Source organism: Aulonocara sp. 'chitande type north' Nkhata Bay, linkage group LG6 (genome assembly GCF_057382095.1).
Source record: "Aulonocara sp. 'chitande type north' Nkhata Bay isolate Kocher_YH1m ecotype deep benthic linkage group LG6, A_spYH_male_GT1.1, whole genome shotgun sequence".
NCBI lineage: Eukaryota > Metazoa > Chordata > Actinopteri > Cichliformes > Cichlidae > Aulonocara > Aulonocara sp. 'chitande type north' Nkhata Bay.
Window position 1 is genome coordinate 24,277,968 of NC_141349.1, and position 21,579 is coordinate 24,299,546.

Sequence of the window (21,579 nt, forward strand, 5' to 3'; positions counted from 1 at the left end):
GCTCCCTCTCTTCCATCTACCCCTGTCATTTTCAGCAATTTCCCCCCTCTCACTCACAGGGCTGCTCTCATTCTTCTGTCAGCCTCTGCCTCAACTTGCCACCACGGTGGTACCGAATTTTTTGGAGAGTTGTCAAGTCGTCATGTGGGTCCCATGGTGGAAAGAAACATTTTGGGCAAAAATAAAGAAGTTGATTCTGCTGTCCTGACTACACATTTCATTTAATTTTTAATGCATCTATTAAAATAACAACAACAGCATGGCGATGCAGCGGTTAGCACTGCATGCTTGTTAGGCTGATTAATGAGGTAGGTGTGCCGTAGGTGTGGATGTGAGAGTGTGCTCTTGCTTTGTTACCCCTGTGATGGACTGTCTTACTGTCCGGGCCAGTTTGGATATGTTGCTCCTATCAGTGAGAGTGACGGGACTAAATCATTTTTACTCTGCTAGCTCTCAAGTATAAAATCAGTGTGATGTCCTTTCCCAGCATTTTCCAGAGTTCATGTGTCAGAAGAGCCTATAGGGGACTGGCATAATGATGAAATGAACAGTGCACTTCCATTAGAAAATCAATCAGCTGACCCTAATGGACCCCATTAGAATCAAATGATTATTTTTCAATGACTGTTTGACTAAACTGGGACATTATTTTGACACAGACGGAATTGTGACCAAAAGATGAACCTGGTATCAAATGCACTGTAAGTTGTTTGGACCAGCCACCAATGCTGGATGGTTGTATAACCCGTGCACATTTACCCAGATTTACTTTTTGAAGTTTTCTCCAGCTGCAGTGAGAGTTCTAACAGGGGCTAGAAAGAGAGACCATAGTTTTTTTCCCCATATTAGCTTCTGTTCATCGGCTCCCTGTTAAATCCAAAACTAAAAAAATTCTCCTCACATACACGATAGTGAATAATCAGACCCCATCATATCTCAAAGACCTCAGAGTACCATATTATTCCAATAAACAGAGTGCTTCACTCTCAGACTGCAGGCTAACTTGTGGTTAATTTTCCAGTCTAGTCATGCAGTCATCATGGAAAATAACCAGTTGATTCTAATGGGGTGAGTTAGGGTGCACTGATTGATTCTTATGGAACTGCCTGTACTATAATAGCCTCCACTATTGGCTTTTGTCACACATAAACTCTGGGAGGCAGAGCATTCAGCTGTCAGGCCTGTCTACTGTAGAAACAGGATGTTTCTAACTTTAGAGATATTGCACAAATGTGCATTGGAGGACATCTCCTAACTCTTAAAAAAGAAAGAAAAGGATATGAAAAATATTATTAATATATATCTTTATCTTCTTTTGACTCCTTATTTTAGAGGTCACCACAGTGGAACATCTTCCTTTATCTCTGTTTCATGCTCCTGTCACACCAACCCTTCACTCTGTGAATCTTCTCTGTGGTCTTCCCCTTTTTATACCCTTCATCCAGTACATCCACAATCCCTCTTCTGCACATGTCCAAACTATCTCAGCCTTGCCGCTCGATGTACTAATCCTGTCCATCCTGGTCACTCCCAGTAGACAAACCATAACATTTTGAGTAGTAGTGTAGCTGCATTAGATTTCTTAATAGTATGTGTACGGGGAGGCGTTCTCATTTCTTTGTCCACGCCTTACGGGGCTTTTTAAAGATGAGTCCTGCTTGTTCATGTTGCCTCACATTACAAACACAGTTTGTCTCGTGAACAGCGTTTAAAGGTTGTCAGCAGCAGCTGCGGTAGCTCGCTAACCTTATCAGTCACTGTCAGCCGGTGACACAGAGCTAAAACGGTGTACGTATACGGCACATAAACATGTGGTTACTTAGTTTGCTGTTCCCCACTGTTCTTTTTAAAGAAACTGTTAGTGAAAAACTGAGGGGATTATCCTCCCGTATCTCTGTGGACCAGCATCCTGCGTCGTGAATTATTTTTCACATTGAATTTTCTGTGGCAATTTGGGCACAGTTCGGTTGCTCCTTTGTGGCCTTTATTTCCATTTACCCGATCTTAATTACGAACGTTGGTGTCAAAGAATGTTTTGTTATTCTGAAAATCTGAGTTCTCCCGCGTGAGTTGCCCTTGGAGGCGTATGCAGAATGTGAGTCGGCAGAGCTAAGGCTCGGATGTCCTCGAGCTTTCACTTCACCGCCTCACGTGCTGGGGGTTAAAAAGATGCTTTGCTTGGCCGACTGTCTTAATTGATTCATTAGTTTCTTTAAGATTTCTTTTTTATTTCTTGTGAAGTAAACCAAACTATTATGTAAACACCAGGTAGGATGCATCTTGTGGCGATAATGAGCTTTTTAATGCTTTAAACATTTAGCTGAGCCTGTGTCTCGTCTTTATACATTGTTTGAAACATTTAAGTTGATGGCTTTTACTGGAACAACACAGTAATTGGGACTTTAATAGGCACACAGTTAGTTTGTTACCCAGGGGATACTTATTTTGAATTGCTCAGAGATATTTAACTTCTCTCTAAGAAGACAGACTCTGATGCATTTGGTTGTCAGGCTAATCTGATGTACGAAACTGGACCGACTTTGAGTTGTATACACTCATTTGTCACTTTGTTGGGCTCACCGAAACTGGACAACAGACTGGAAAATGTTGCCTTATTTGATGAGTCTTGACTTCTGATTTGGCATTATGATGGAACATAAAAACATCTGTACATCATGGATGTATGTTGATTCATCATTCATGTTTACCCCAAACAGTCTGCTGGGTAGGCCGCACAGATTATAATGTTATTTCCTGCACTCGCGTTACAGCAGCCTAACTAAGTGAAAACAAATGACACCACAGTTTCTGGCTTTTTATTAGCTTCCGTGTAGATTATCTCAACTTATGAAAGATGAAGTACATTAACTTACTTTACCCACAATAAAGAGATTCCAGGCTTGCTTGATAAATTGTGACTATTACCATTGAACATGGGCCTGTTTCCTACATCTAGAACAGGATCAGCAGAGGAAATTAAAAAGATGTTGGATAAGCAGCACAAAGAGGAAGCACAGACCTCAGATTTAGATTCCTGGAACTCATCAGTACGAATCTGATCCAAAGCCTTAATAGTATTTTTATTCTGTTGTGTATTTTACATTAAATTGTTTTTTTACCCCCCACAGTTATGTCTTTCTTTGATACCATGAGTTTGTGGAATGAAGTTACTGGAGAGCCATGAATGGTTTGGGATGTGTGGGATGTAAATGTTGTCTTTTTGTCTGCTGAACCTGAACAAGCTGCAGTTTACAAACGCATTCACCTTGTCATGGTGGTTGATGTGCTGCCACCTAGTGGACACAACATTTGAACTCTCCATCATAAAATCTTAAGCATCTGTTGTTTTTTTCTCTTTCTAGTTGACAAAGAAAAGGTCTGCATTGATGAAGGGAGTGCACTCAGATACTAAGCTGACAGATAAGCATTAAAGTTTACATTAAAAGGCACTAGAATCCAACAGTAGATTCAAACTTTGTGCCACCTTGCTCTCTGTCAGTTCCCCCTCCTCCTGCTCCACCTGCATCCCCTCCATCCTTCACTCGCTCTGATTCCAGCTCTGCATGCATCAGCTGTCAGGCCAGGATTCGTCATTGACAGTGAAAGGCTGGAAGAGTGTGATATCTCACTGCCTGAACATCTTGACTTTGAATTTATGCTGATGATGAATCCCGTTGCCCTCCAGCGACCCTTCTGTTGCCTCTTCTCTGGAGCGTATACTCCTCCAACATCAGCACGATTATGATCTTGCTGTGGTCTACAATCCTCCTCTGTCTCTTTCTCGTTCTCTTTCAGCTGCTCTCTGTCCCTGCCATTGTTCAAAACACTTCTGGGTTGAAGTTATCTCATAAAGACATTTTGCAAAATTTCATTCTCCCTTTTTGTTTCTGCTATTCAGCAGACTTTACTGTCAACTTTACGGACAAAGATTTTAAAAAGTTGTGGATTAGCTGGTTTGATAATGAAGTTCTGGCTCTGTTTGACAGGAGTTCAAAGATCTCTGTTGCACAAACCTATTTTACATTTGAGATCACTCACTTTCTCAAACAAAATACAATCACTGTATGTTAATCTGTGCAAAACTGGTGGTGTAAGAATATCTGTTTACAATCCGTCTCCACTCCACTAGAGACAGATGGTAAACTGTCTCTATTTGTGCCTAACACTAATTACTGCACAGCAATGCTAAATATGCATGTGTGTGATCATTTCCATTTGTTTGTCAGTAACACTAACACTAACCTACAAGTAGCAGAATTTCATGAAATATAGGCAAAGATTAACTAAGACATTGACCGTGGCTATTTGAGTAATAGTTTCTGACAGCCTGTTTTCCAGGGGTTGTACAGCATGTTCCCTGATTCCCCAAGATCACGCTGAATTCATGTCTTTATCTGGTTTCTCTCTCTTTCTCAGCGTCTTACAGCCAGATATGGGGAAAAAGTCCAAATACAAGACTTCCGTGAAGAAAAAGACTCTCAATCCCGAATTCAATGAGGTACAGCTCCACACTTTCTCTGCAATTAACCACACCGCAGCTAACAACTTCTTTGATTTCTCTACTGAGCTCCCAATGTAAAGCATGGCAATTTAAGCATACCTTAAAGGGACTGTGTCATATCCTGCAGGTGCACCCAGCGTATCACAGAACACGTGCTGAGTTAGGAATTCAGTTCCTTTCAATCACCTGTTTATGAATCATTGATGTAAATATGCTCTCATGTACCCCACCTGCACAGGAGTTTTCATATGAAGTATCCTTGGACCAGCTGGCGAAGAAGACCCTGGAGATCACTGTGTGGGACTATGACTTGGGAATGAGCAACGACTTCATAGGTAGGCTCAGAAACGCTGTAGTGTGGAGGGGAGGAGTGGAGAGGAAAGCAGCGAAGCAAAGAATGTGACCGTAGCAGACTGTTGAAATGAAAGCGGAGCAGAAAGATAAAAAAAGAAGGAGGAAAAAAACAGGCTGAGTGTGGGTAGAGAGAGGGGGAAGAAAACTAGAGAGATGAGAAGTAATTATGAGGCTTGAGGAGAACGATTGAGCGAGCAAAGAAGAGTTTGAGTGGAACAGGAAATGGAGGGGAAAACTCAAAAAGGAAGACGATTTTCTCTGGGTCCACATCCTTCATAGACTTGGCACATTAGATGGTTGCAGCTTCATCAGACTGCTAAAAAGCTTTGGCATGGCCCGGTGTGTATATCACAGCAACGGAGAACATGGGAGCTTAAGGAGTGATGGAGAACTGGTAGGGAGGCACAGTGAGAATGGATTACCACCCTATGAGCTCGGAGGCCTTCAGATCAAAGCGTTTTACTTTGTCTAATGTGAGTGTGCGCGAGTGTGCGCACGTGTGTGTTTGTGTGTGGGAGAGACGGTAGGCTGAAGGGAGACACCCCCTGTTTAGATAAACCCAATGACTTATAAGCCCTGCTGGGGGAAAAGGCCATCAGACCCACACACAGCCCCAGATAACAACCATTTCCCCGACCATTATCATTACAGGTTTAGCTACAGCAGCCTGCCCATGATGTTAATTGGGTCTGAGAGAAAAATGACACAGAAACAAAAAAAAGGAGAGATGGAGAAAAACAGTTGATAAAGAGGTCGAGCAAGCATAGTTCCAGTGCAGTGGTCTTCTGTAAGCGTTACCATTAGAAAACAGGCTTACTGTCGTAGCAGAATACAGTGGCTTGCAAAAGTATTGCAACTTTTCCACATTTTGTCACATTACAGCCACAAACATGAATCAGTTTTATTGGAATTCCACGTGAAAGACCAACACAAAGTGGTGTACACGTGAGAAGTGGAACGAAAATCATACATGATTCCAAACATTTTTTACAAACAAATAACTGCAAAGTGGGGTGTGTGTAATTATTCAGCCCCCTGAGTCAATACTTTGTAGAACCACCTTTTGCTGCAGTTACAGCTGCCAGTCTTTTAGGGTATGTCTCTACCAGCTTTGCACATCTACAGACTGAAATTCTTGCCCATTCTTCTTTGCAAAACAGCTCCAGCTCAGTCAGATTAGATGGACAGCGTTTGTGAACAGCAGTTTTCAGATCTTGCCACAGATTCTCGATTGGATTTAGATCTGGACTTTGACTGGGCCATTCTAACACATGGACATGTTTTGTTTTAAACCATTCCATTGCTGCCCTGGCTTTATGTTTAGGGTCGTTGTCCTGCTGGAAGGTGAACCTCCGCCCCAGTCTCACGTCTTTTGCAGACTCCAACAGGTTTTCTTCCAAGATTGCCCTGTATTTGGCTCCATCCATCTTCCCGTCAACTCTGACCAGCTTCCCTGTCCCTGCTGAAGAGAAGCACCCCCAGGGCATGATACTGCCACCACCATATTTAACAGAGTGTGTTCAGAGTGATGTGCAGTGTTAGTTTTCCACCACACATAGCGTTTTGCATTTTGGCCAAAAAGTTCCATTTTGGTCTCATCTGACCAGAGCACCTTCTTCCTGTTTGCTGTGTCCCCCACATGGCTTGTGGCAAACTGCAAACGGGAATTCTTATGGTTTTCTTTTAACAATGACTTTCTTCTTGCCACTCTTCCATAAAGGCCAACTTTGTGCAGTGCACGACTAATAGTGGGATGTTCAAGGCTTGGGAAATCTTTTTGTAGCCTAAGCCTGCTTTAAATTTCTCAATAACTTTATCCATGACCTGTCTCGTGAGTTCTTTGGACTTCATGGTGTTGTTGCTCCTAATATTCGCTTAGACAACCTCTGAGGTCGTCACAGAGCAGCTGTATTTGTACTGACATTAGATTACACACAGGTGCACTCTATTTAGTCATTAGCACTCATCAGGCAATGTCTATGGGCAACTGACTGCACTCAGACCAAAGGGGGCTGAATAATTATGCACACCCCACTTTGCAGTTATTTATTTGTATAAATGTTTGGAATCATGTATGATTTTCGTTCCACTTCTCACCTGTGCACCACTTTGTGTTGGTCTTTCACGTGGAATTCCAATAAAATTGATTCATGTTTGTGGCTGTAATGTGACAAAATGTGGAAAAGTTCAAGGGGGCCGAATACTATTGCAAGCCACTGTATGTAGAGGATGTCACATCACAGAGGTGAGTAAACTCAAGCAATGAATCGAATGGATAAACTGAGGGAGCAACATGCGCATGAAGAGAGTTGGGAAATTTCATCTTCACCATGAGCCAAATCTAAACCTCTGAGCTGTTTCCAATCGGTTCCCTTCAAAGTCAAGTCTCAAAGCTAAAAAAGCAGATAAAGAGTTGATGAAAAGGCCACGCGAGCACAGTCTCAAAACAGTGGGACTGTGTTCCAAGTCTGATATCTCCGATTCAGTTCAATCTTGGTTTTAATCACGATGCCAAATCGCAAGAGACTTTATGTTTATTGCAATGTAATGATGCCACAACTGCACAGACAGAAACCCATGAATCCAGTTACTGCGCTGCCATCAAATCAAGCTCCAGTTCAAATTTTGAGGGCAGGTAAAAAGTGTCCTTTAGAAATTTTAAAGCCATCTGTGCTTCCCTTAGTGCTTTTCATTTAAAATGTGTTGTATTTGAACATGTTGCATTTAAAACTGTGGAAGTCGAGAGCTTTGAATGTATACACATACAAAAAAAAGACTTTAATTATTGCTTGATGTTTATGAGGGATAAGATCAGGTTACCCAAATTAATAAGCTTAATATTTAACATATAAAGCTATGCGACATGCTTGCTTAAAAAGTCAAATGTAATTTAATATACAGCAAGTCTTAATGGTTTCTCTTTTAAACACTTATTTACCTTAATTTACCTTCACCTACTCGTGTTCACCTACAGGTGTCAGTCCTGTGAGGGACTTTGAGTGATCGAACATTAATAGGTTGGTGTTTGTAAAACTGTTGATCTGATGGCCCAAAAACACTGCTGGACACGCCTCCACCCATAAAAGGATTGGAAAGTTGTGTGGAACAGAGAAATTCAGATGCAGTTCAGTGTTTCAGTAGGAACTTTGATGCCTATTGATTCTTTCAGATCTATGGCTCTGCTAAATGCTTGGTTCACCACAAGCAGTTATTCATCCGCTGGTGGGGTTTAATGAGAGGGATCTGCAGCGGAGGAGAAGTGAGGAGAGAGCAGGGGTAAAACCGTGCGAGTTTTGGCACGCACCAGCCCACCAGCCTGTGCGTCAGCCGCCACGTCTCCCCCCGGCTCCAGTTCCTCATCCTTCTTCTATCCCCCAGTGTGTGTCAGGATGGCTGGCCATTCGTTTGTCACTATCAGCCAGCGGGCCCGGGGAACACTCCATCGATCACTGTTGGGAGGTGGTGGGAGTGCTGCGGGGGCGTGCAGCGAAACTGACAAAGTGTTGTGCGTGATTATCCTATCGAAACTCTGTCAACAGGTTTAGACCTGTTCTACAAGTTGCATGATTCTGTGAGAGGAAAGCGAGGGATGATCTGTAGATCGCTCCTCTTCTCCTCCCAGCAGCAGCGTCTCAGGCGACGCTCGGTCCCGTGCTCAGAAAAGGCGTAGATCAAAAACCGAGCTTTGTTTGCTCATGGCTGTCAGTTTCTGAGGCACTCTTATGCAATCACAGCCAAGAGAAAGACTTTGTATCCCCAGCGTGACAGCTGTGTGCAGCTTTATCATACGTTGCGCTCCTCCTCCAGTGGCTCCATTACCTCACTTGAAGTATTTCTTGTTTCTCCACTTGTTTATTCCCAGCGCATCCAATTCTTGTAAAATCAGTCATCAAAATTTCAATTTATTGTTATTTTCCAGCTACCTTAAATTTCTCTTTCTCTCCGTCAGGGAAAATTTGACATGAAGGCCTTTTTGCTTCCTTCTGTCCTTACATGACAGTCTGGCAGCAAATAAAGATATTTACATAAATTTTAATATAATGCATTGTTGGCTGTTCCTAATTAAATATTATTAAAGATTACTTTTTAACAACAAAGTTAAAAAACAAAAACCCCCAACAACAACTGATTTGCACTTCTTCACAGAAAACATACATTTATTAATATTGCTGCTGTTCTTAAGGTCATGTAGTTATGATTCGCCCTGAGTGTTCCTCGACTTGCTTCCTGGAAGTCTAACTATGATCTGCAATTGCTCATCTCTATCCCACACTGGATTCCCTTCCTTCCTCACACTTTTAATTATATTTTGGGAAGGATGATCACATTTAGAAGCTGGATCTCAGAGCTACGATGATTGTGCTATGTGTGTGGTCATGCTAGTGGCCATGTTGGGGTTACTACTCAGAAGAAGGTATTTGTCACTTTTTTAAAAGTAATGCATTAATCAGTCCTTGGAGAAAAAACTAGTTGAAATACTCAGTAATTACATTACTCTTGTGTTACTCATTTAGCATAGCATGAGATGCATTTTACCTTCTAAACACTGACACAGATTCCTGTCTCAATAAGGACACCAGAGACCTTTCTTTTAGTGTTTAAATATGAGTACAAAGTCAACAACCCCAAAAACACTTTACAGCAATCGCCACAGTGGTGTTCTGTTAGAACATAAGACAAAAGTCCTGCAAGACTGACTGATCATTGCTGTTTTTGCTCTGGCTGCTGTGCTGGGGGGCAGCATACATACACTCAGCTTTAACTTCACTAGGGACGGGGATTATTAGTGTGCTCTCCTATCAATCAGTATTGATCAGTCATTGCCTATCAACTTATCTTTTCAGTTGCACTTGAGCTACAATCAGGTGATTTCAGTTAATGTTCAGGAGGTGGAAAATAGTGTGTAGAGTGGATATGGAGATTAGCATTATTTGTATTGTACAAATGGACAAGAGCACAATGATAAAGTCCAAACTGCATCCTGTAGACAGCATGCTAACGCTAAGCTAGCCAAGAACCCAGAGTGGTGATAAAGCTGAGTGAATGCTGACCCCAGCCAAGCAGCCAGACCCTAAATTCAACAGGTAACAAACTGATGATCAGTCAGGCTGCAGCTTTCCTTTCCACCTGTTCATGTTTCTACAGTAGAATCACTTGAAAGTCCCTGTGCTGGTTCTCATCTTTGCTTTGTGCTGTTAACTTTGTGTTCATACCTAAACACTAAGAGAAAGATCACATGTGTGTCCTCGTTAGGATTGGCATTTGTGTTGGTGTGTAGCCTCAGTTTATATTGTTAAATGGTAATTATGAGACAGTGTGTTTCAGGTCGTTTTACAGAGAAATTTGCATAAATGTAGCATTTATGACATGCTGCTTAGCGATGGTGGTCACTCTCAAAGCAGAGCCAGTGAGAACTCAATAGGAGAATCAGTAATGGAATCGGCAGCACTGAATTCTTATCAGTTCCCATCCCTACACTTCACTCTGTGTTCTTGGCTAGCTTTGTGTTAGCATGCTGTCTGTACAGAGAGCATTGGCTCTCTTATCACAAGCAATGGGTAGCTGCTTCTGTCCTGGATGCAATCTGCACTTTACGATCAGGCTATTGTTCTTATCATGCAATAAAAAATAAAAATAAAAGCAACATCCATATGCCACCTCTCAAAGGCTGCAGTCCACTCCCTGCCCAACTGAAATCAGCTGATTAGGGAAATGTTTAGGAGGAAAAAGTCGCATTTGATGATCATTAATCACTAACATCTGTAACAGTATTACAGTAGGTGTAATTATTGAATTCATCACAGTTCACGTTACTTTGAAGAAAACTGTAATGTGATTACCCAGCACTGGTAGGTGGATGGTGGCACGAGGGCGAGCTCCATAACTAAAGCTGTGTGCAGTTATGGTTCTTCTTTTGAAGCCTCGGGACACAAATTGTGGTCCAGTTGGACTCCTTTGGAGCAAATTCACAATGCAAAACCCTGAAAGAGTTGATAAAGCTGTGAGCATATGCTCCTGCTTGTGCTCCTAACTAATGCCCCTTCTTCAAGCTTGGAGTCTGCAGGCTTCCCCAATAATGACCGCTAAAACTGGACGATTAACTCTCGTTATGTTTGGAACTTCTGGGGAGCAGTCCAAGCATAGCAGATGTGCCTTAATGCTCACAGTGCTTCACAAGGAGAAGATCTAGGAGCAGACAGGGGTAAAATTTAAAGCAGAGATGCTTTGTTTTTTTGCTTTTTGTTGGTAGATTCAATCAATCTTTAAACACGCCTTGTACTAATGTACCAATTTTGAGGTACTGAACTTGATTATATTCCACTCTACACTGCCACTCCAATTCATGAGAAATGTGTTACTTAAACTGTAAAGATAATGTTTTGTAAGGTCCCAGGATAATGTACAGTGCATTGGTAAGGATGATCCAGTATTTCCCAGATTTTTGGGGGCTCTTTAGAAAGATCTAGACCATTCTTTGGTCCCTGCAAACATTTCACATAAGTGAGTGTTGTGATTGTTTTCCCTCTGATAGCTATGCTAAAAGGATCAGGAATTTCAGATTCATAAAGAGTATTTAAAAAAAAAAAGAAAAGCAAACTCAAATTTTTCTTTCTTTAGTTTGTTAGTTATTTTGTTTCCTTATTAGTCATCTTCACCTCCTCCCAGTTTTTGTCTCCTTTTATCGTCCTCACCAGCAAACAAGTTTTCCTTCGCCTCTTGACTCCTCTCTGTTTCCTCTGCTTCTCTCTCTCTGTGTTTGCAGGAGGAGTGGAGCTGGGCATCAATGCGAGCGGAGAGAGACTCAGACACTGGTTCGAGTGTCTCAAAAACAAAGGGAAGAAAGTCGAGTACTGGCATACGCTCACGCAGCAAGGAGCCCCAAGCAGTGACAAACCGGACTAGATTATACAAGATATTCATGATACAAACGCATAAATGCACACACATGCAAATGCACTATACCACACACACACACATTTATGTCTCACTGAACGATGGCCGATAACAGAATGTGAGTAAGGAAGAAATAAGAACAAAGGATAAAACATGCAATAACAATACTGATTAAAATCTGTCTCATATTGCCAATAAATACGGCGCAGAGTATTAGTATATGATATTCATACTAATATTAGTGATGGTAATAAGGTGTAATCTGAATACTTTTCTTTTCCAAGGTAAACCAAATTGTGACAATGTCCTCATTAAAGTGTTGACGTAACAAAACAAAGCTCACTAAATTGTGCTTTAGACCGTACTATATTGTAGAAGTTGCTCATGTCCATTCAAATTTTATGCATAATGACCAGATTTGAGACTAATGCACTCAAAATTCATTCAGTGAAAGTACCTGACAGTATGTGCACCCTTTGTGACTCATTATGTGGTACGCAGATGCAGGAGCGGGGGGGGGGAGGGATGTTACGAAAGGATGATTGTCGTGAGAAGTCTCTTATCTTCGTGGATGTCTATCTAATGCAAAACAACACACCGTATTATAAAGCACAAAAAGATCCGTTCGGTGGATTTCTACCTTTACCTTTTCATTGTTTTTATGTATTTTCATTGTCTTCTGGTGACAGTGGTGTTTTATCCACCTTCACATGAGACGATAATGTGTCAAAATGTGCGCGTGCGTGAAGGCTGTGAGACTATGAGTGCCTGCTTTTTCTGCCTGTGCAGCGTCTGTTAATCTGTATTCACGTCATGCCCCATTCAAAACGTCTCCATCCGAATTCAGAAGCGCAGAGGTGCGAGGGAATGTTTTTTAAAAAAGGACAAAAGAGAGAAATCCTCTGTTACCACCGCAGGCCTCAGTGGTGCGAGTGCGCCCGGCCACTTGTTCCAGGCCTTTGCTATCTCTGTCTCCCACTGCCAGAAAGCCAAAAGAGCAACTTTAAGAAAGGCAAATACTGTGGTGCGTAACCTTTGACTGCTCCTGTCTGATGAAAGCCCAAAGCTGTGTCCACAGCAGGCAAAACGATGTCTTTCAGAGTATCCTGCACTGTGTTGCAGCATTTCTGAAACAAATTTCATCTGGATTCAAGACAGTTTACCTCAGTGACTGTAATTTTTGCTCCAACAGAAACACCAGTTATGCAACATCTTCTTTCGTCAGTGCGGTGTCACATATTTTGAATTTAAAGATACAGGAATTTGATTAGTTCGGTTATCTGATTTTTATAAACAGCTCGAAAAGGTTCCCTAACCCACATCTGCACGACCTCAGACATTCGATATTGGTAGAAGACATCTGGCTGAAGGTGAGATCAGCCATCAGACGGAGTCAGTGTTTCGTCTGATTGTCCCGTTATTTTTGACCTGTTAAATATCAGGTCTCTTCTAAATCATCTACACGTCTATTAAACACAGGAATTCCTGTTCAGATACAACTTTGCTTTTGGTACAAGAGCCTTCCTATAATTTAACCTTTCGGTGTAAAGGGGGATTACATCCTTCAGGGTCAGTGGAAACGCACAGATCCAACAACAATAAGATCCCATTTTCATCGAGCTGCATGCATGCCGTGGATCTTTGTGCACATTTCAGCATTTTCATATATATAAAACTTATCTACATGCCTGCCAGGATATCAGATGTCATCCCCTGGTTCATCTGTCACAGCAGCTCTGGCCATACACTTGTTCAGAGAAGCACATGCACGGTGGGTCAGTGGCCTCGGGGAGTTTTCTAACTGTTGAATCGATCTGGCTGCTCATATTCTTGGTGTCCTTTGATAACCTTGTGAATGTCTGATTGCTGACAGCAAAAAAAACAAAAAAAAAAGAGAGAGTAGATCCTCCAAAGTTGGATTAGGATAAGAATAAAGGGCTTGGACACTAATAAAAAACACTTTTAGGCTTCAGGATATTTTCATTCAGAGCTTAAATAATGTCAGTAAGATTTGGAAAAGGGTGGTAGGTTTATTCTGCACTCTGTCTATGCACATTGAGACTCCCAGCACGTCAGCAGTGAGATAATCAAACCAAAACAACATTATCGTATTATCCAGGCATTAAGGATACATTTCTGGTTGGCAGTGATCAAATAGAGTTCACATTTCTGGCTGGGGGGTTATTTGTTTCCGTCTCTGGATCTGTTCGTTTTGTTTACAGTCACTGAATTTTCTGACTCTTTGTCTATTGACCCTGCTTTGCTTATGTAATCATTTCAATCTGCAGTACAGCTGCATGTTTAGCAATCCCCATCAGCTTGTATAATAGAGTGCAACCTTAGCTGATCGTTCTGAATGCCGACGTGCCATGCATTCAGACTCCTCGCCATCTGTGTATTTGTTTGTGAATACGACGATTCAGGGTATCTTTTTTGCTCAGTTCGCTTCGCTTTTCCGAGCAAGCTCTCGCTTTAACGAACAAAAAAACTTTACTGTCGCCGATTTTGACACTCGTCTTCCTTGAATTATTATCAGTGGTGATGATGTGGGAGGGCTGAGGAGGGAATGAGATGGGAAAATCACTGTTGCAGTCCCTGTGTATTCACTGTCCATGTCAATCACACAGTATGGCTGCCATCCTGTGGTGGGTTTGTGTAAGTACTTCTCAAAATAAATCAGAGCTGTATCAGTGGGCGTCTGTCCTCCTTTGAACATGTGATTCTTCAAGAACATAAGATAAGCACCATGTGTGTTGTGTAGATATGTGTTTATTTATCATCATCTCGGAAGATAATCCAAATCCACAAGTCACTGCTCACTTTAGTAACTAGACTATTTAAAGCAATATTGATTCTTAACAACTGAATTTTCAGAAAAATTCTTCAAATTACTTCAAACACAGCAGCAAAGCAGCCTTTGTTAAACATTGCCTGTCGTTTCCTGCACATTTTACTCCCCATCCCTCGTTATGTTCTCCTCTCACGGCTCGGTCAACCTGCCAATAAAGAGCGGCACATTGGTGTGGTCACTCCACAGCAGCATGATGAAAGGCCGCAGGGCTGAGAAGGAAGGGAAGGAGCGGGAGAACGACAAGGTGGTGACAGCGCCGGCCTCCACTCCTTGTTCGGTCAGTGCGAGGAAGGCTCTGTGTTTGGCGTCGTCCAGGAACAGTTTCTCCTGAGGGTAGAGGCCACACAGGTCGGCACCCTCGTAAAGCACTGACAGTCCTGGAAAGGGAGTGAAAAGTACAGAAAAGGTAGTAGTGAGGGTGAAAGCAGGTAAGAGAGCCAAGCATGTGGTGGAGATGCTTTGAGATCAAAAAGCAATTTCATAAATGGGAACCTAATGTTTACTGCTAGCTAAACTGCACAGGATGAAGGCATGGGTGGTGTTTATTTTTGGTAATACAAAAAAAGGTCAGATGTTGGGTTGGAAAGAGAAGAGAGCACAGAAGATGAACCAACCTAGTTTCTTGATAAGCGTGTTCATTTCCGGCTGGAAATTCAGTTTGATTTTGGGCAGAGTGACCTCAATATGCTGAGGAGATGCTGTTTTCATGTTTTGTATCATTTGAACCACAGTCCTGTCGGTCATCTTCTGCTCGATCTCCTGCAGCTTTGCCTCTGTGTTGGTGGAAGGCAGCAGGATGTAAAGACTGCTGTCTCCTGTGAGGGCAAACCTCGCCACCTGTTGGCCAAAAAAGATAAAAAAAATACTGGAAGTGTTAATAAGTGACAAAAGAGATCATTATGAGACCATCTGTTTTTACCACTGGCATTTAAAATAAACCTGAGATGTAAAAAAATGTATCTCATCATCGTAATACGCATGATAGTATCAGTGCCTGTAACTGTTTGGCTGGCATTAACTTTGTTTAAGTCATCTGGTTGTCCATGAGATGGAAATATTCTCTGTGTATTGTTTTGTAAGGAGTGAAAAAAGAAAATGCACCAGTGGTGCAGTAAATTTAGTAACTGTTGACTCTCTAACTCATCTGAGCAAAACCACGGTGCACTGAGGCCACCGACGTGTTTATCAACTTAAAGATATCTACTGTTGTGCAAAAGTCTTGAGCCATCGCTCATTTTCCTTGGAAAATGTTTAGCAATATAATGAAAATATGACATATATGACAAAAACTGAGTTTGTACAATTCTAACGTGCCTGAAAGTCAAAATGTGCTTTTATTCTTCAACACAGCCTGAACTCTCTGAGGAAACATAGATAGCTTTTGTTTTTTGGTCTTCCACTTGTCCATTTTCCTCTTTTTTTTTAAGGGCACACTGCACAGCATGCTGAAATACACCAACCCTTTAGATAAAAGCTTTTTTAGAATCACCTTGTTGGTGCAAAAATACTATTTAATGCTCTTATAACTGTGTTATCTTTGTTATTTTGCATAGAGTCAACAAAAAAAATATACAAATTGTGTTTGTGCCTGAAGATAGAATTTAAAATTGTTTCTTTACTTGTTTGTTCATTTCAATGGTCAGTGTTAAATGGCTTGAGGAACAAAAAAACTTTTCCCATTTTTGTAGTAATAGCATTCTTATGAAAATGGTCAGTTACACAGGCCTGGACTGAAAATGAGTGAAAGAAAAAGCAACCGATGTCCAAAGAAAAACTATAAAGGGACCTTCAGAAAGCCTGGAGAGCTGCAGACCACTTTAAAAAATGATACCGTCTGGTTCCTTGGAAGTAAAATATAAGGAAAGGAGAGGTGGCTCAAGACTTTTGCACAGGACTGCAGGTCGCCGGAATCATGGACTATCAGATGCTGGATTCTGGTTACGACTCTGATACCTGTCATAGCTCAAGAGACAAGACTAGAGACAAGAAACTGACCCTTTGGGGAACAGGAAATTGAATGCTATAGATCTGAAGTATTTTAGCATATTTACTTATACAGGAATAAACTGCATAGTAATTGTGATATAAAATTAAAATAACCGTAAAATGACAGATGAAATTTAAACATAAAGCTACTGTTCAAACTGTATGTTTTGTGAGTTAGTAGAGCAGTTTAGATGTGCATTAAAGATGAAAAGCTCAACATTAAAGAAACATAACACGCATGTTTCCTGTAGGAATCGATGAAGACAGGATGTCACTTCTGTTGCCTGTGGCAGAAAGGTCTGTGTAGGATTTAGACACATATTGCTGTGAAAAGTGTCAGTTGGTGGTTTGTTCCTTACCTGTGCCTTTAGGTGAGGATCATACATCATAGTTGCCATGTACTTGTCATGATAGAGAAGAGGCACCGTTACCCCATCACCATTAAATTTTGTGAAATATCCTTTTTTATTGTTTGGGTTAAACTTGACCTTCCACTGACCTAAAACACACGTAAACACAGTTTATCAGTCTCCACATTTTTTGAAATGTGCACAAGGTGTGCGCACAGTTTACTGACCGCTGAAGGAGACGGCGTTGAGCAGGATCAGCTGTGAACTTTGTGGGACAAAGTCAAGCAACTTTGTGATTTTATTTTGGGTCTTTTCTGCCACCCAGCTGTTGATCATCTGTGTGTTTTCCTCAGTGGTATTCAGCAGCTTTGTGGGCTCCGCATCATAAAACTGGATCGACTGGTCGGTAAAGGACTCACTCAGATTCATGTCTAAGGAGGAGAGCCGAAATAGAAATCATTTTATCTCTTACGATCTGTGATTTTCTGCTCTGTGATATACTTCACACTGTGATAGTAATACGTGAATTATAGTAGATCTGAGAGGCCATCAGCAGGGAGCCGGCCAGCTTCTCTCTCAGCTTCTTCATCTGGGAGTGAACGCAGTGGAAGTCGTGAGGCACGCAGATAGCGCTCTCAATGGCCTTACGGGTATCGTTCCTTGCACCTGAAGGTACAATTAGACAATAACAATACGTTTAGTACATTATAGGAAGCTGCAAGCCATGTTTGATTTTAAAAATACAGTTGAATCCATAGATTTTTGAGACACTGGTGTATTTTTTGTCTTTTTAGCTGTGTACCAAAACATTTTTAAGTCACAGTTATTTGAAACATTTACTCCAGGGGCTCCTTTAGTTTAAGAAAAAAATATGGCATGACCTTTACACAGCCCTCTAAATGTCTTAAATGTAATGGGAAAATGCACTGTGCTGTGGACAGCTGTGAGCTTTTTTTTGTTGTTGTTGTTATTTCTTAATAAATTCAGCAGGTGAAAGATCTGAAGATTATTTCAGGTGCAACATTTACATTTGGAAGCTTCTTTTTTTTTAACTCATAACATCTGGTCAAAAGACATAATAGAAGAAAAACGGGCCATCCTTAGGCTTCATATATAAAACACTCTCCAACACAGGGAGAGAGCGGGAATATTAGGAGTGGTCAAATAAACAGTTTCACTAGTTACGCTGATGAGCTCAGAAACATTGTAAGTCCAGGACATTCACAGAAGATTGCAGTGCTGTATGATCACAGCATCATTTCTATTTTTGAGTTACACTTCAAAACATCCATTCAGTTCATTTCCAATCATCGATCATCTTCTACTCGTTTTCTTCAGCTGTCATAGGGCTAAAAGCTGGGCACATCCTGGAAAGGTCTATCACAGAGCTAACCACATAAGACGTTAACCAATAATACCTAACGAAAGCCAGACCAGTTCAGAAACAGAATTTTTTTGGAAGAGGAACTTAATATCAACCTGTAACCTGTTATTTCTTTAGCTTTGTTCATTACTGTATTAATTCACCCTCTAAAATTCTGCCGAACTGAAACATAAAAAGGTATCTTAACTTTTTACCTGCAGGTTTATCTGGTTGGTTTATCTCAAATTTAACATGGTGATGCATGAAACTGGAAAACTTTAAAGGATTCACTGGAGAACATGATGAATGCTAAACATTTGCAACGTGATTACATTAAAATAGCGACTCGCCTCTCTTTTCGTACCTAACAACAAATGGGAGAGCACCCCACCGATGCTGACAGGAGAGAAGAGCATGTTGCCAGAAGGATATATTTCTCTGAGATAATAATACAGCTTCATTGAAAACTCTGTCATGGACTCCTTCAGTATGGGTTCTGCTGTGCGGCTGTTCTCCTCCGGGCAGGGCTCCCATGGTGAGGTGGAGCCTTGGCATGTGTGAGGAAGAGCTGTAGGAGGAGCTAAAACTGAAACAAATCATAAATAAAAATGTTTTATGCAACTAATCGATCCTTTTCCCCCCCTTACTGGCTCAACGCGCAGTGGAAATCATTAAATCTATTAAATCTCTATTAAATTTGACAAGCCCCCTACCTTCCACAGTAAGGTTTATAGAGCTCAGCTTTTTTCCATCATCCAGTTCACATTCATAAATACCAGCATCCTCCATGCCAGCGTTTATGACCATGATGCTCTGATCGTGGTCTAGTGGAAAAATCAGCTCTATTTTTTTATTATCATCTGCGGAGTCATCTTCAAGATTCAACTTTATTCTTCCGTTTGCACTTTCTTTGAACCACAGTGCATTGGCGCTGACTTCTCTGGAACTTGGGATATTGCAAGGGAGTTTAACATCTGACTTTGTAAATGCTTTCATTTGATAGTCAGTGAATTCTGCAAAAAGAAACAAAAAGCAGACAAACAGCAAACACTTTATTGTTCGTTGCTCCACTAACTGTAAAATTAAAAGTGGTCGTATGATGACGAAAGAGTCTCACCATCAACTATGACGTCAAACCTTCGTACTATTTCCATATCGCTCCCCTTTAACAGACACTCGTACGTGCCCTCTTTGGTTTTAGTGACAGACTGAAAGCGGAGGGAAAAGTCTGAAGCGACGGGCTTATAGTTTTGAAGCAGGATGGCACCTGTAGTTTAAAGAAGGCCATGTGTTATATACATATATGTACATAAAAGCAGCAAAAATTTGCATCACACTAAAAACAGAAGCCGTTTAAAACCATTGAATTTCCATGTGATTGCTTCCACTCCGATGAAGTGATTATTTGCTGGGAGACAGGGAAGCTCCAGCGTAGAGTCAGGTATCACCCTGATTTGTGTGCATGATGACAGCTGACCAGGAGGAAAGAAAGACATCAAATGAAACCTTTACAAATTTAAGAGACAAAACACCTGCCATTTAAGTTTCTGTGGATTAGTAAAGATATTGTCCTGCACTACTTCAGATTTACCTCAAAAATGAGCTGCAGGAGGAAGCAAAGTGTGGCCTTTTGTCCCATCTGCAAACGAGAGAGGATTTCAAAATTAATGTGGCACCAAGCCGGAGGAGAGATCAATATGTGGCGCAGTCTGTGAAGTAGTGATATCAGTCTGCATTCAAAGTTTCTTAAACTGTTGTAATTACAAGGATTTCACTGCCTCGTTAGATTTCCAAAAATCAAAAGACACATATGCACATTTTCCTGTTCATGTCAGATATGTTTACATATTTTAGGAAGTAGCTGAACATATTCGAGTTGGGTTAGTCGTACACACACACACACACACACACACACACACACACACACACATGCAAATACATAACTTACAGCTCTTGAATTTCTGTGCGTCCAGATTCGGTCCTGATACGAGTATTTGTCAGTAAGGTTTCTCTGACATTGAACCAGTGTCCACTGCAACCAGCAGCTCTTACTATCTGCTCGCCTGAACTGCAACCAACAATGACTAATCTGTGATTGTTGGTTTAGAGATGTTTGTTTGCATAATGCAAGTCTTCTGACTTGTTGGAAATCACATGATTTCACATGTTGGCAACAGGTACTAAGTGAAAATATTCAAATTTCAGTGTTTATTTCACCTTCAAACATAATTTCAAATAAATTTCATTACTTCTAGTATCAGTGCTTTAGTGCAGAATTTGCAAAACACATCATCTCAGCTAAGAAAAATGAAACACGGGTATTATGGGGGAAGACAGACAGTTTCACTCCCTTTTATGTTAGTTTGCTGAAGGTTGTGATGGGTAGAGAAACAAGGACATAAAAAAGTAAAAACCCAGCTTGTCCTAACTGGCAGGCGACATCTTTACTTTACTTACTATTTGTGTAGAAACATCTTACAACAGAACGACTTTAAAGTTTTTTTCGGTTGCTTCCTAATTCTCAAAGGGGTGAGACGTGGGCAGCTCTGCATGTTTGATTTGGCAGATTGTTTTTTACATGTCCTTCTAAACACAACCGCAGAAAGATTTGTGGATCCTCTCAGGTGCAAAGCACCACAACATGGAGCCACAAAAACCTCATATAATATCAGTGGAAAAACAAAAACAACAACAACAACTGCTATTTCATTAATATAGATAAACCTGGTATAGGTGGTGTACCTAATCTGAAGCATAGTTTACTCAACGGTTCTCTACATTACTTTTATTTCCTAATCAAATTTTTTGTATTATTATTTATTGGATTTTCTTGTGCTTGGTTTTGAATGAATGAACAAGTGTTTGTTTGTTTGTTGTTGTTTTTTGCTGAGATATAATTTTTAATTTATTTGGGATTGGGATGTTACCCAACACATAAAATATGAAAATCATTTTAAAACAAATAAACATACATACAAAAAACCCAACAAAACTGCCAATAAAATCGGTTACAGTTAAGTGTTACCATTTTTGGAAACTGGCTCTCTTGCATCTTTTACAGTCATGTAACAAAGGCAGCTTTCACAGTACTCTATGCAATCCTGCACAGAGTACTGTGAAAAAATCGTACACCCCATGATTCAGATTAGCTTGTAGAACCACAATTTCTGTATAACTATCAGTTTCTCACATTGTTGTGGAGGAATTTTGACCCACTCTTCTTTACAAAGTCCCTTTGGTTCATTGAGGTTTACAGGCACTCGTATGTTTACAGTGCTTT

At 40.9% G+C, this 21,579-nt stretch overlaps 2 protein-coding genes across 2 annotated transcripts in view; one reads left to right on the top strand and one right to left on the bottom strand.

Annotated features, from left to right (window-relative positions):
• doc2g (double C2-like domains, gamma) overlaps positions 1–14,996 on the top strand; it is a 39,620-nt gene extending 24,624 nt beyond the window's left edge. The window contains exons 9-11 of the mRNA XM_086295725.1: positions 4,417–4,498; positions 4,740–4,836; positions 11,619–14,996. Coding sequence (XP_086151851.1) covers positions 4,417–4,498; positions 4,740–4,836; positions 11,619–11,758 — 319 coding nt within the window. The 3' untranslated portion in view covers positions 11,759–14,996. The remainder of the gene's footprint in view (positions 1–4,416; positions 4,499–4,739; positions 4,837–11,618) is intronic.
• On the bottom strand, positions 14,501–20,403 carry serping1 (serpin peptidase inhibitor, clade G (C1 inhibitor), member 1). The gene is made up of 11 exons (XM_086295724.1): positions 20,248–20,403; positions 19,891–19,938; positions 19,660–19,771; positions 19,417–19,566; positions 19,013–19,312; positions 18,664–18,885; positions 17,459–17,602; positions 17,164–17,367; positions 16,946–17,085; positions 15,215–15,437; positions 14,501–14,977 (listed from the first exon to the last, which is right to left on the bottom strand). The coding sequence occupies exons 2-11, from the start codon at positions 19,936–19,938 to the stop codon at positions 14,730–14,732; spliced, it is 1,791 nt and encodes a 596-aa protein (XP_086151850.1). The 5' UTR covers positions 20,248–20,403; the 3' UTR covers positions 14,501–14,729.
• Positions 20,404–21,579: the final 1,176 nt, after the last annotated feature.

Bases quoted from the DNA above. Each gene is read 5' to 3' on its own strand.
- serping1 (XM_086295724.1), bottom strand. From the start codon at position 19,938: ATGGGACAAAAGGCCACACTTTGCTTCCTCCTGCAGCTCATTTTTGAG. The intron at 19,567-19,659 runs GTTTTAAACGGC...TTTAAACTACAG, and splicing joins AATCACATGGAAATTCAATG to GTGCCATCCTGCTTCAAAAC. The intron at 15,438-16,945 runs GTAAGGAACAAA...TTTGGCCAACAG, and splicing joins ATCCTCACCTAAAGGCACAG to GTGGCGAGGTTTGCCCTCAC.